General features: G+C 34.2%; 1 protein-coding gene across 3 annotated transcripts in view; it reads right to left on the bottom strand.

The window, feature by feature from the left end:
* Nucleotides 1-644: 644 nt before the first annotated feature.
* Nucleotides 645-15,877, bottom strand: part of vps13a (vacuolar protein sorting 13 homolog A) — a 268,114-nt gene continuing 252,881 nt past the window's right edge. For 2 of the 3 annotated variants that reach the window (XM_039750560.1, XM_039750561.1), the window contains exons 69-72: nucleotides 6,992-7,077; nucleotides 6,715-6,838; nucleotides 1,721-1,795; nucleotides 645-1,622 (exon numbers count right to left, since the gene is read on the bottom strand). In XM_039750560.1, coding sequence (XP_039606494.1) covers nucleotides 1,572-1,622; nucleotides 1,721-1,795; nucleotides 6,715-6,838; nucleotides 6,992-7,077 — 336 coding nt within the window. In that variant the 3' untranslated portion in view covers nucleotides 645-1,571. Of the gene's footprint in view, nucleotides 1,623-1,720; nucleotides 1,796-6,714; nucleotides 6,839-6,991; nucleotides 7,078-10,881; nucleotides 11,262-15,877 lie in introns of those variants that run through there. The other variant, XM_039750562.1, reaches the window with a different exon arrangement.

The following is a 15,877-nucleotide window of genomic DNA, read 5'->3' as shown; positions in this document are numbered from 1 at the left end:
TAACTACACTGAAAACAGTCTAAGGTTGAAGCTGTGGGAGTAAGAGACTGAAATGGAAGCACTTTATTGCAAATGACAGGCATAAACTATTTAGACAATGCCACATATCAAGGTAGCATACTGCAAATCATCAATACCTAATGTAAAATTTGATTATTTCAGCGCATTTCAACATTAATCTTGTTTACAGAAATTTTAAGCAAAGAGTTGCTATATACATGAGCAGTATCGTGTTTTACCAAACTGGGGTAAATTTTACTTAGATTACCCACAAATTTAAATGGAGTTTTGTATGTTATTTAGTACAGCAGCTGGCGTTAGAGTGACTCTTCATATTTAAGCAAAGAAAAGGTCACCTTTGAAGAAAAAGTATCCATCCATTCATTATCCAACCCTAACTACAGGGTCATGGGGGTCTGCTGGAGCCACTCCCAGCCAACACAGGGTGCAAGGCAGGAAACAAGCCCCGGGCAGGGTGCACACACACCAAGCACACACTGGGGACAATTTAGAATCGCCAATGCACCTAACCTGCATGTCTTTGGACTGTGGGAGGAAACCCACGCAGGCACGGGGAGAACATGCAAACTCCACGCAGGCAGGACCCGGGAAGTGAACCAAGGTCTCCTAACTGCGAGGCAGCAGTGCTACCACTGCGCCACTGTGCCGACCAAGAAAAAATATATATTACTACATTTTTAACATTTTAAATGTGTTACTAAAAATACCCTATATTTCATAGCTTTGTACAGGATTCAACATATTAAATTAATATATTTTCAGCAAATTATTTATTTCCATACACAAAGCGTTAGTTCTAGTAGGTGAGGTGTTATGTGAAGCCAAACCAAACCTATTCATATATTTGTATGGTTGATAAGTATGAGGTAAAATGTGAGAAAATGTTCAAGCTTTATTTGAAACATTATAATTCAACCTAAGTTAGGTGACCAACTAAAATCATCATATAACCAGCACATTTAATGTGACACGGGTAACTAATAATTCTACATATTAACATGTCTTTTAATATATCTTTGAAGATATTGTTACTAGTTCAAAAATGAAAGTCAAAATGAAAAATCAACACTCATTTTAGGATATACAAAATAAATACTAAAAATAATATCTCTGCCATGCATAAAGAATAAACTACCACTTTGCTTTGTGTATGATTTTACTTGAAAATTAATAAAATTTGCCCCCACACCTGAAGTTTGTTCAGCTTTGAAAAGGTTTCACATATTGTGTAGTGTGTAAGGTACAAAAACAATTAACTGTTATGAAAAAGATACAGAGTAAATGTATAAATATAACTGACATAATATATAACCAAGTTCTTAAAAAATCTCCTGGAAGAGCAATGCCCTTTTCAATCATTAATTCATTACCTAAAAGTTAAAAAATAATAAACTATTACCACATGGCCATAATAAATGTAAAAAAATGCATTACAATGTGCTTAAGAATTTTAGAATTAGATTTGTGCACATTGACAATTACTGTACATCAACACATTTCAAACATGCACAAAAATACAAGGCAAGTAAGTGTCCAGTAATGTTGACATCTTAGCACTTTGGCAGGATCTCTCTTGCATCCTCTAGTTTGTTAAGGACCCACTGTGGAAATAAAGTAAAAAGACAAGTTAATTTTTATCAGGTGCCAGAAACACCAGAATAGATTTACAGCTTTCATACACAGAACAGCTTAATCTTACCTTAGCAATTTCAGGAGTTTTAAAGTTAATTATCTTTCCAAACTCTTTGGCATGAAACACAGATTTTACTCTTTCCTTTGAATGAAAGAAGAAAAAATGTTATTTCAGAACATTTTACTGTATTTAAATTACAAAAAACTGGAAAAAACAAGCAGCTATTAAATTCAGGTTTAAACATTAAAAAACTGAAATATACCACCACACTAAATTTTGAGTACTTCTAGGCTAGTGGTACTAAAGTGGTTTGGCGACCAAGTAGTCTCAGTTACTCTGGGATTGATTTTTTTTCTAGGTACAAAGGAGTTTTTACTTCTAGCACACTTTCCAGAGAATTTAACTGGACAAATTAACGGCTGCCAATTTAACTAACAGCAAGTTATTGGACTGTGAGAGAAAACTTACATGGACAAAATTCTTACATGGAAGTTTTTTGTCAAGCAGTGCAAATATGGCTGTCAGTATCTTAGGTTTGGACAAAAGTAATTTTGGACACTTATGCCCTAAAAAAGTTGTATCTAACCAGTGGCCAGATAACTATGCTGACTGTGAATTCATACGAAAAATTAACACAATGGTACAGTACTAATATACATCTGTTCAGTTAAGAGCAACTCCATTCCATTTTGAAACACTATGAGAAGAAATAAGAAAAGCAGACTAATGGTTTTTGAACAATTCTTTGCAGCAATGATCATGCATCAGTTATGGCAGTTATGGGATAAAGGCAGTACTGGCAGTTTTACTTTTGGTTTGAGTTATATGTATAGTAAATTAATTGATCTTTAATTATAAATGTATATTCAATGTATGTTGATCTTTCCTGAACATTTATAAATACTGTATATTGTGCTGTAGATCTATGAATCAGTTAAGGTATGTCAAAGATAAAACTATATTATTTTTCTTAGGCAGGGGTTATTAATAGGATGGTGAAATATAAATTAAAATTAATTACATAAAAATCAGACTGATTTTATAATATAAAATTTTAGTAGGAAGTACTCATTTCACTTCTAGTCCCTATAAACTGAAGTAAAAAGTTAACTTTCATTTTGGTAGTCACAAGGGTTAACACTAAAATTACCAAAGCCTACAAAAAAATTTGTAATCCCGACCCACCTTAAATCCCTTTGCACCTTTCCATCAGCGTCTTTTGTGTTGTAAATGTGTTGATCAACACAAGCAGCAAAGCAGCCTGCTATCCCATCTCCCCGCCCACTGCCACAGTTCAATTCGCAAAGAAGGTTCTCAGTGCTCAGCATTTATCTTGGAGTTAAGTGCTCGAGTTGTAGAGGGTAAGTAATATATCATCATTTGTAATACATACATTTCATGTGTGTTCCGTGTCTACAACAATCTATGTAAACATATCGTTAAAGCAGAAATGTTTTTCATGTTTTAGTAATAATTAAGAAAACGTAGACATGAAATGTATAATGTGTGAAGCCTGAAGTCTAAATATGAAATATACACTTTCACAAAAGGTACAAGTAAAACAAAACAAGTTCTCTTTTATACAAGAATATAACTGCAGACAAAGAACTCGCGTTAGGGTGGACTTTGACATCCACCTAATAAGACTGCTTTGGTGGTGTAGCGGCAAGAACGTCTGACTCGTAATCAAGACGTTCGCGGTTTGATTCTGGATGCCTCAGTTTTGGGGAGTGAGCTGCTCTTATTCTTACTATTATAGAATAAAAACATAAATTTGATTTGAGTCTGTAACAGCCGGTGTAAATTTATGGTACTTTTTTTTTTAATTCAGTTTTATTCTATCAGTCACGTTCATGTTCCCGACTATCTGACACTGCTAGTTTTCAAATAAAGACGTGCTATAACAGAGGTCAACTCAGATGAGGATGAGGGTTCTACATCAGAGAAAGAGAACAGAAGACCTCCCTGCAAGAAACATCCATTCAAACATAAGAACAACGCAGCTGCACCAGGCATAAAGGCAAAAGATGGCACCGTTTGGATGCAGCAACAGGTTGGGTGTCATTCTGTCCCACACCTGTCCTTCAACGAAACAGCACGGCTTACAGAGCTCGCTACGGTATCGTGCAAAGTTTAGTTTGTGATTATGTTTTTTGATGGTTGTCACACACATGAGTAGAAGGCAGTTAAAGGGCTTGAGGGGTGCACTGACGGTCTTTCTCTTTGTCACCACTGCTATTTGCAATTATAATTGAGCCATTGGCTATTTACATTTGAAATGCATCACAGATAAAGGGGATTTTCAGAGAACGACTTGAACAGAAAACATCTCTATAGACACAAAAAATTCTGTGCCTGCAGCCCTAACTATCCAGAGATATCTGGACTCAAAATTAATTTGAACAAAAGTGTGCTTTTTCCAGTTAATTCTCTAGCAAACAACATTAGATTGCACACCTTCCCTTTTATCATTGCAGATCAGTTTAAATACCTATGGGTAAACATCACAAGTAAATATAAAGCTATTTTTCAACAAAATTATGTTGTCTGCTTGGTAAAAACTTAAACAATATGTGCATAGATGGTCAACCCTTCATCTTACTTTAGCAAGGAGAATTAATACTATCATATTAAGATGAATATCTTCCCTAAGCTTCTGTTTCAAAACATCCCCCATATACAGGGTGGCCCATATTTATCTATATGAAGTTTCACAGGCCGTAGCATTTAAACTATTGTGCGAAATGTATTGAAAATTGCTTACTGTGTAGACTGAGAATGGAAGTAATGATGTCCGGGACCACGCAAACCCTGCTGTGTTAGAATACATAATGGCGGCGAAACGATTGTACTAGAGCAGCACGTACATTGTGTGCATTTATACTCCGCAACAAACAACTATGCGATGGTGAAATGGAGGATGGCAGTTGAGTTTGGAAGCAGTAGCCCTAGTGTGCTAAACATTGCAAGAAAAAAACCCAAAATTCGACATCAGCGGTACTGTTTTGCAAGCGAAGGAAGCAGGCAGGCCCAGGAGTGTGCGTACCAAGCAACATAGCTCTTGTGGTGAATGCCTTTCAAAGTTGGGTTCTTCTTCAGGCACGTATCAATCGAACAGGTGACAAAAACATATACATAAATCATATACATAAATATGGGCCACCCTGTACATTAACAAATCATTTTTTAAGAAATTAGATTCAATTATAACCTCATTTATTTGGAATTTGAAATATCCAAGCATCCAAAAGGCGGCCCTACAACAACCTAAATTAGAAGGTGGCATGACTAATTTTCAATTGTATTACTGGGCGGCAAATATACAACTATAAAAACCTGGACATTGACACAAATAGATGAACACACACTAGCTTGATCCACAATAGAAAGGAAATCCTGCAGTAGTTTTTTTATATTCCCTGATTTGTACACCAGTAAACACAAGGTATCATCAATATACTACTAACCCAATTGTCCTTCGTTTACTCAGAATATGGAAGCAATGTAGGAAGCACTTCAAGTTAGAGTATATTTTATCTGAGGCACCTCTACATGATAACCACTTTTTTCCATCCTCTCAAAAGTACACAGTTTTTAATGTTTGGAAATGTATGGGATTAAATCATTTAGAGATTTTAATATAAATAATATCTTTTCACCCTATGAACAATTACACTCCAAATTTAGCTTCCCATCAACACAATTTTCCTCTATGTCCAAATTAGAAACTTTGCTAAACAAAATCTTTTATTGAGCACATTTACTTTTAAAATTGCCTTAAATGTTTCCAGGGCAAAATCCAATCTGTGAACACTGCAATCAATCTCCAGCCTCATTGGGCCAAATGTTTTCGGCATGTACCAAATTAAAATCATTCTGGGCTAATCATTTTAAATGCCTATCAGTCAGCCTTGGTGTCACAATCCCTCCTTATCCATTAATAGCTGTGTTTGGTGTACTCCCAAATGGGCTTAAATTGGAGGACAAACAAATTGTAATTGCCACTTCAATATTAGCATGTAGACTTATCTTGCTCAAGTGGAAGAATCCCAGCCCACTTCTTTTAAGTCTGTGGGTAACTGATGTTGTATACTATTTTAAATAGGAAAAAAAAAACAAATTCTCACTTAGAGGATCTGTTCAAAATCTTTTTAAAACCTGGCAGGATCTAATCAATAACATTTTAGAATAAGCATTTACTGTATATTGTGGAGAAGGACTTCTTTCCCTCTTTACTACACACAAAGTTTACTCTGGCTGTTGCCTTTCCTCTCTTTCTCATTGGTGGTGGTTGAACTGAATTTAGTTTTATTAAGTTTGACTTGACTGTATGGAACATTACATACTTTTAATAAATTCAATAAAAGATAAAAGAAGAAAAACAACAAATTACAAATATTAATGAACAAATGAAATGACAAAAATAGTAAATAAGGAATAATTAATACACACTTAAACAATACAAATATACAGGTGGTAGATAAAGAGGAGTTCTCAATTTAATAATTAACTACCTATTTTTCTCTGGTGCCAGCCTCATAAGGATAAGAAGACCAAACTCCACAGATGCACTGTGGTAGCTGTGAAACAGAGTCAGTTAAGAGGGTACAGTGCTATCTGCTTTACCGCTGTATACTTTTGCTGTTTGCTGTTGTTTGTAACCTACAGCACTGTATCTGTAAAGCCAGTGATACCACTCAAGGATAGATGTGTATTAAAAAAATACTAGTCTTAAATGAGTGAAAACATCACTGGCTTTGTAATTATGTGATTGCTATTAAGCAAGTAGAGTAATACAGACAAAATGTTTAGTTGAACTTCTTCATTTTCAGTGCCATGCTGCCAATCATTGCTAGTGCAAAGGCATTTGAATAGGCTTTTTTTATATAGAACAATGAATACAAACTAGTAAAAATAAAGAACTGCACTGCTATCAAAAACATATGATAAATCAATTTACTTAACTACAGTTAAAACCTTAAGCAGTGTGACCACACCATTGAATTTAAAAGCTAATTAATTTCAGGTGTTAATATATTAACACACTATGGTTTACTAACCTTTGCTTCTATGCGGAGCCTTCGACCTTCAACTATCACTGGCTCTTTGGTAAACTCATCAAAACAGTATTGCCACTCACAAGTTAGTTGCCCAAATGTTCCTTTTGTAACAAAGAATATGCAACTAGAAATAACAGTGAAAATAGTTTTTAATATTTTATATAAAATATAAAATTGATATTAATTAAAAAAATTGCAAAACAGAACAATACACAATGCACTGTCTCTCTCTCTATACGTGCTATTGAAATGTTTTAGTTCAGATACAATACACTACCTTTTTGTGATCATGAAGAAATCTGAATCATTCACCTTTGCATGGGCAAAGTATCTGTATTTGGCAAATCTTCCATTTTCTATTTTCTAGGGCAAAATACATGAACAGTTTTAAGTGAACATCTAACAAATGACTCTTGCATGAATATCTTTATGTGGCTATCAGCTGAAGAGGTTAGTGCACTGAATATCCCTTGAATACTTAACAGGGAACAAGGTAACTGACTTGTTTACTTGATGAAATGAAGCTACTGTATTTTCAGTCAACATAGTACTGGAACAATGGATAGAAACAAAAGAAACAAAAATCAATATAATGTATGTTATTGTAAAATTATATGTTAAAGATTTCTTTGTACTTATATACATATGTATGTATAAAAACAATTTTTTTTTTTCATATGAATACATAAGCAATGAATCAGTCAGTTATTAGTAGGAAGTATACACATTTAGGATTATCACAAACAATGGAACTCATCAGCATATTCATGTCCCTAGTTGACAAAACACCCCCTGTTTCTTAGCACTCAAACATTTTTTCTTTAGTCCAATAAACTTGAGTTGTTTTACTCACTTAGTCACTATATGTCCCAAAAGCTGAACAAGCCCTTAATACAACTGCAGTATCTTTACTTAATTTTGAGCTCTAGGGTCACTTCCAAATGTCAGTACCCACACATGACTGCTTCCTCCTTGTGGCAAATGGATATGGTTCAGTCCCTGATCAATTCATATTGGATATACAGTATATTCAGTTCCCCAACAAACAAGAGTGTGAATATGAAAACAGGCTTTGGACAGATGTCTGGCTTTAAAGACTTTTATAAAAAGCACTGACTAATGCATCCTAAACCGGAAATGTAATTAATTTCTCGATCAATTAATTAATTGTGAAAAGTGTACATCCAGTCATTACAACTAACATGTTTGTTTGGTTATTTGTTGTTTAATTGTTACTTATTCTTTATGACTCTTGGGTGTGGACTATTACTGAAATGCATCAAATGCCAGAATATCTTTCATAACCTGGAAGAGGACATATATTAGTTCCCCAACTTTTAATCACAATGAATGCCTTTAAAATGAGATGCTGCAGTACAATATACATTTTAGTTGAAACTGAAAGACAAATTCACTAAATACACTAGTGTTTCTGTTGTTTAAATTACACAATATTGTCATCAGTTTGTGGTTACAGGACAGAAGTTTGGTTCATAGCATATTTTTTTGTCTTTTCATGACTAAGAGAGTACTGCAGCTTTACTCAGAAGAAAGACCTTTTTTAACTGGAAAAGGTCCTTCTCTGGAAAACTAAAGAATAAAGCAAAGAAATTCCAATTCAGCTCATTCACAAAATTATTTCTGGAGGTTACTTCTATCATAGTCTTTTTTGTATAGCACTAAACAGATTGCAATACTTAGGAACACTGTGATAAGGCTTGGTTATGACCTATATAGAAATATATTAAAGCCTTGAAAATATCACACATAAAAGTCCACTTAAATACATACATTTAAATAAAATTATGTTTGTTTGACTGGCTGCAGAAGATTTTTAAATTACAAAGGACTGCTAAAACAGAAAGTTTTGATTACAAAATTAAACAATTATGAAAAACATGGGTTTCATCCTTTTCCTCTGAAATAAACTAAAGAAAAACTAAAAACAGGAACTAGAATAATAAAGAAGTAATATATATAAGTATGTTAAGAAACAATAAAAAAAAAACAAAAACAAAAAAACTCCAAAAAACAACTTTTTTATACAATACTTTATTAATGTACAAAGATGAACTTTCCCTAGATTTGATTTTTCTAAAAGCAAACACAGAAATGGACAAAAGAAACATAAATAACATGACATGAAACATAATATATCTGTGCTGAGTCAAATAATATTACAAAGAATTAACAAATAACCTGCTCATTGCTGCCATTAGTAAATTAATAAATATGCTTGCATATGTTTAGTAGGACAGGAAATCTGAAACGTGTGTTAACTTATTTAAACTGTAGTGTCTATACTATAATCAAAATATACACAATTAAGACACTATCAGCAAGAGGGTAGCTATATATACAAAGGAGAAAAACTAAAGGCTTAGTTGATGCATTCCTTGTTTTCTACCAGCTGATTTTGAGAGCCAGAAAATGTATCTTACAGATTCAGAATGGACAGTTTTAAGGATACAGCCATTTTAAAGCTATACCATATTAGACACACAGCTTATACAAAGAACACAGTCCTATTTCCCTAAATGACACTAGAATTACAACAATTAATTTACCAGTTATGCGTAATGTCTTACTATTCATCTTATTATAAAACTCTGAAGTGCCTCCCCTGAGAGCATTTGATTATTTTGCATAACTCTGCCAAAATTCTAAATTTAGTTACTTTCAAAGGACATCAAAAGCCTTTGAGGTTATGTGCATGACGCATATAGTATTTGACTCAATTTAAGTCATCCTTTTTACCATACCATGTATTGAACTATAAAATAATTGTACAAAGATATTTTCTTATCAATAGTATTATACTATCGGTATTTTATTATTTCACTCCAAGGCATACTCAGAACTTAAAGGGCAAGTTAAGTACTTTTGAAGTTAAGGATTTTTTTTAATCATTTACCCCAAAGGCTTGCTTAGTAAATTTAGCTTAAAATATTTAGTATATTTGGCTTAAAAAACAAAATACCCTTGCGAAGTTTACAATTGTGGTCAATGAGACAGCAGTTCAAAGAGTACAGTGTATCATATTTGATGACAAAAATGTTATCATGTATTCATCAATGTCTTGAAAATTAACCTATATTATTTAAGTGCTAATTCAAACAGTTTTCACAAAGTACGTAACATTTTGGTCTGACTCATTATTATTATTATTATTTATTTATTATCAAAGCTTCCTAAAAGCTACAACTACAAAACTACTATGGCTCCACTCTTTTATACGTCTGAATTTTATTCTTTTGAAATTTAGACAAATTTTCACTTTTACCAAAAATATAAATGATTTTAAAAGTGACTGCTCACGCAAAATTAAGTCTTGTTAATCCTTTTCTAAATGAGCCGAAAAACACAGATGAAGAGTCAACAGACAAAAGGATAATGAAAATGTACAGAGAGGCAGAAGAAAAGTTACAGCCTATAGCTGCTTTCTGCAATTACTGATGAACTTTAATCCATTATCAGAATACTGTTATGGCAACCCACAATTAAATTGGAAGAAGTAATCAAGGCAAGAAGGACCAAATGGACAACTTTCAACAAGATCTTGTGATCATTTCAAAGTGATTTCCTATTTGCTAGCCGTTTTATTTTGTCCTGAAAGTAAGATGTCACGGTTTTCACAACACATATTTTGAAATACTCTACTAATCTGCAATATAATTTTATTGGGGTAAATCAGTTTGAATTTTAGCACTTCTCTACTAACTCATGGCCTCAAAATACTGGGATTTCTAAAGGACTCCGAAGTGTCAAAACATGATTGTTCTCATTGTGTGTTCAAATTCTGGGTATGCACGTTTACATTCTATTTCAGAGGGACTGCTATTTGTGCTAACTAAATACACAAGATTATTTGTGATATCACACCACAGAATGCTTATATCCACCTCTAGGCTATTTATCATGTCTAATGTCGTTTACAAGAAAAGAATACCAATGGTAGTCAATGCAAATAAATGCCAAAATTTTGTGAGAAAATGTATTATTTCCAATCTAGTTTTATTATCATAAATGTACTTCTCTAATGTTAAAAGCTCGGCTTATAAAACTGGGAGCCGTGTACTGTAAAAACGGACATATTCCAGGAGTTTTAAGGCTACTTTTTTCTTATTGGTCCTGACCATTATTATAAGGCACTCAGGGAGCCCTAGATTTTTTTTTTTTTATTAAATAAAGTGTGTCTTAACAAAGCAAGGTCTGGGGCAAATGATAGTTTGTCATGATTGAGAGGAAATAACCTTGCATTAAAAAACAAAACTTATCCTTTAAATAAACTGACTCTTACCTGACTTATAAGTCAATAAAATATGAATTTAATGTTGAAATAATATAAAACATTTATTATCCCATTATTCATTAAAGTAATCTGAATAAAATCAAACTAATACAAATCCCGATACAAAATTGGTATCAATTAACAAAGAAAATAACTGTGAATGCATGCACTACTATCACTTAGAAATAACTTTCTAGCTGTCAATATCATCATCATCACTGTCGGTCCTAATCCATTCAGCGTAGGCCATTCTTTTCTGCAAGCATGATAAAAAAAAGAAAAGAGAAAACATAGCCAATGTTAAATTAAACATGCAGTTTAATTCTATTTGCATGTTAGCAGCAATGGGTAAAAAGTTTCATTTTTCTTCTTCAAAAATTAAAAAAAAATTCAAGGATAATTAATAAGATAGTTATTACTTAAAGCCAGCTTTAATCATAAAGAAGAAAATATGAACTTTTATTCTGAAGGAAGCATGACATTTTGGAAAGCACAAAGCTATGTGGTGCTATGCTATAATGAAAGACGCTGAAAATCCAGTATACTTAAATGCATTCCTGTATAAGAAAATAAAGAAATATCCCTTACCTATTTAATTGAAGGTTCCAGGAAGCAAAAGAGACACAAATGAACACATGCATACATCAGAAGAGGATAAATGCTCTGTTCTTTTTGACAGGTGAACACTATGAATGCTATTAATTAGTGTTTGACAATTCAATATTAGTAAATGCTAGTTTAAAAGATTTTTAAGTAATTCTAATAAACTGTAAATGACAATAGTTTAAGGTTTTTTTACTCTCATACACAGGAAGATTCATCATATTAGAATAGTGTTGACCTAAGTTTCAGCAGTTGTTTAAATTTACAGTAAGTAATCAGGGCCGTGTTTGACAACTGCTAACCCCTTCTAATATATACTCCCATTTTGTCATTCATATATGCCAGTTACTGTCAAGGGGTTAATAAAAATGTTGATGAAAGTGGTTTATTCACCTAGAATGCCAGACTAACATATTATGAAAGTGTGCTGTTTTTTTACCATATCAGGCTCTTAATATAGATATAAGGTTAAACACTATTTGGTCCATAGAAAAAGAAAAAGCTTAAAGGAAACCCATATATCAATGGCTATAGAGAAGGGGGTTGTTACTCCTTCCAGCACTGGCGTATAGTTTAGGTCTGCTGTAGATTTCTTGGCCAAAAGAGGGTAAGGATTAGAAATTAACTACTGGAAATAAAACAAAAAAAAAACAACTTTGGGAATCTATGGGCCCCAATGCCTTAATAAATGGCAGCCCTGAATTGCAGCCACCAAATGCTGACAAATAAGCACAAACACATACACACACAAGTTTTCTCCAGATATTCCAAAGTCAGCACAAAACCACTCACATCTCATTTTTTTTGTCCAGGTTAAAACTACAGTATCTACAAGCCACTGAAATGAAGAGTAATACTGTGAACCAGTCTTTCTTTGCTTGTTGTATATAGCCACACATTTGAGCCCATTGTATTTTTCATTTCTATCAAATGATTTATGATTAGTAAAATGAGGAAAAAAGACAATTTTTTACAATTTAAAAACACTTTGGCACCTATACTCAAAAATATTGTACTGTCGTGTATGCAACAGTTGCTGCACCATAAAAAAACAGCTAGTTTCATATCTCAGTTGATTTTTTTGATTGCAATTGCACTCACTGCATACAAAATTAAGAACATTTAAATGAGATGTTCCTAAAATATGTCATCATAATTTCCAATATACTGTATGTTCGTTCTCTGGTGAGGTCTGCACTGTCAGCATGATGAACTATACTGACCTGGCCACACTATCCCTGACAATTTCCTTCCACTCTTCCTGAAGAATTCCAAGAATTCCCAGGCGATTTGAGAGATCTAATATCCTCAGTTTGTCCTGGGTCTGACTATAGGTCTTGTCAAAAAAAGGCAACAGCTAATACACTACCAAACTACATCAAATTCCCCCCACCCCCCATTTCAATACCATGGTCTGGAAAAATAATTTGTGAAATTTTTGCTGCCACTCTGATTCATTGTTCAATCTCATTATCGCCTCTATGTCCACTCATAAACAAGACTCAAATGATCTTGAACTCTTCCAGTTGGGGCAGCCACTCACTCCATTCTTGTACGGAATGAGCCATTCTTTTCTGAGAGTTGTGCATTTGGAGATTATTATACCCATCTCATCCTCATCATGCTTGCTGTGAACATTTGTAGTTCATGTTAAACATCAGTCTAATGTGGCCAAGAGGGTAAACAGAAGGGATGCAACCCTTAGATTTCCAAATACTTTTCAGTTCTCAATTACGCGTTGATGTCCTGTCAATGAAACGTAAGAACGGGAGAGGAGAAAAGAGCAGATGCTGGAAAAGGAATTCAGATGGGAGTCTCTGTTCCAGTACACCAGCATAAGCTTTCACTGGAAGGCTGAGGAATGTGATCTGTCAATAATTAGAACACATCTGGCACCTTATAATAGTATACATTTTTATACCATTATTATAATGTATTGTTTTTCCTGCAAGACCAGTTTAAAAATTCTTCGTTTGGTTGCCATCATATTGGCTTTAACATAGTTGCTAGGCATGTGACTGATACTGTGTTGTGTGTGACAATGTGATGGTAAATACATTTAAGGTGTAGGCAGGCTATACTATGTATGCGAAACTTTACATGTAAGACAAAACTCTTCTTGATGAACTACTGATTTGATTAGTTAGAGAGGGGGAGGTTAGGACCATTTTCTGCCTTTTTGACCTACAATTTTCTGACTCGTGTATTGCTTTTGATTGCTGGTGTTTTTCAACTTTACAGTTTTAACTTGTGTCTGTTTAAAAGACAACTATTGTGGTTTTGGCCTTCAAACTTTTCATCTTCTGGTTCGTGATTCAAATTGTCCTTAGAGATAGGATCCACACCTGCAACCTTACCACTTCAGAGGTTACTGTACAGTCATCCACCACAGATGTGGCTCTAACCCCAAATCAATGCTTCTGGTACTGCATGTTCTGAGAAGGGTACCTCAAATAGTCCACCTCTGAACGACATCCCAGGCTGAGCTTACCATTTTCTTACTCTTGCTGAGAGCAGTCTATATGAAGTCCAACCAATAATACTTTCCCAAATGGGAATGATGGGCTGACAATTCAGCACCTTTCTTTACCCAAGTTTCCAGACCATATAAAGCTCCAGAGTAGACGACCTGACTAAAACATCGGCACCTGATCTCTGCCCCAATGCGCTCCGGAACTAGGTACGCTTATGAGCAGGCTTGATCATTATCAACAATCCATGACTAGCACAAAAACACAATATCAACTGACTGTTTGGATTAGGATCAGGCAGGTTTCCCACACAAGATTTCCAGTAAGACAGAATCAGTAGGTCATACCATATCAAGCATCATATCCAAAGTATCTAAAAAAAGAAAACTGCCAAAAATAATTTGGTTCAAAAATACAAAGAACAGTTTAAAATTTTCTCACTGAAACCTTAAGTTGGATTCAAGCAATCCTCTCTTCCGCCAAAACAAACTCCAACTGTACATCATCAGTTTGTTGACTTTTAAGTACCCTCACACCCATTCTGAGCCTATAATGAGAATCCACTCCAAACAATGTAAAAAACACCACTCTGGATAACTCTAATCATGTCCAAAGACTCAAGTCCAAATATATTTAACTAGTACTTTTCAACCTTCTGCATTAAGTGCAGCTCTTTCCATTCTAGAGAGGTCGTGTTTCACATCCCAAGAGACAATTTCAATTACTAATGTCTAGTATGCCAGAATCATCCCCACTCTTGTCCATCACTCCACTGGCACTGCACCTGACCATTATCCTTTGCTTGTGGGTTGTGAATATTGTAATAAAATTTGGAGAATATGTTTTTGCTTGGCTGTACTATCTTAAAGCTTGAATTTCCAGCATCCCACATAGCAGGTCCATGTATCTTTTTCAGACTGACCCTGAGTGAGCTAAGCGGGAAATTAAGCCATCAGGGCCATGCCAGAGAACAATACTTCCAAATCTGGTCTGGTGGGTCCAGGCAAATTTCTCTTTGATATAACTGGCGTAATGAGGGTCATATATTGATTAGTCATGGCCTGGCCAACTCAAATCAGACATGTCACAGCAATAAGAAACATTAAGGCACACAAACTTCTTAAAAAGGCTAAAAATCACAATCCTAAAATCATTTACAATTTTTTTTTCCCCAGAAAAGAACACAGTTACTTTGTTGGTGTTGGCGGAAACCCAATAAACATATGGATAAGTGCAGGTCAGATGTTTTCACAGAAGCATCTTATATGATGCTCTAAAGTCGCTTACTGTTAGTCAATTGCCACTCCTATGATCACAGAGCAAACAGAGGCAATACTAATTTATCACTTTTAATCTTTTTTATATAATCAGTTAAAAAAATACATTTGATTACAAAAACAAAATAATAATATTCCTCATTTTTAAACCAACTCCTACTTGCCCTTTATTAAGAGAGTGGCTTAATACAAAACACAATTGTTATTAAAAAAAAGAAAGAAATAATGCTTACATTCTATGTTATTTCTCAAGGATGCAATTTCAAAAAAGGCTATAGAGGGTGACTGCTCATGTATTATGCTGCTACCACAAGTCACACTGCTGAATCAATTCAGCAAATTGTGAAAACTACTTAGATTGGGCAGGTGTCACTAATAATGTGTCTTGTCAGAACTGCTTTTTGACACAGAGAATCTCCACACAGAGGGTTCATCTTAAGTTATTTTTGGTGAGTGTGGAGGGGGTGGTGATTGCTTAAACTTCTCACAATGTTCAATTAATCTTTGTGAATGACCTTTCT

This window comes from Polypterus senegalus, chromosome 4 (assembly GCF_016835505.1).
Source record: "Polypterus senegalus isolate Bchr_013 chromosome 4, ASM1683550v1, whole genome shotgun sequence".
NCBI lineage: Eukaryota > Metazoa > Chordata > Cladistia > Polypteriformes > Polypteridae > Polypterus > Polypterus senegalus.
The sequence above is the reverse complement of the archived record's forward strand: the minus strand, read 5'-3'. Positions and strand labels throughout refer to the sequence as shown.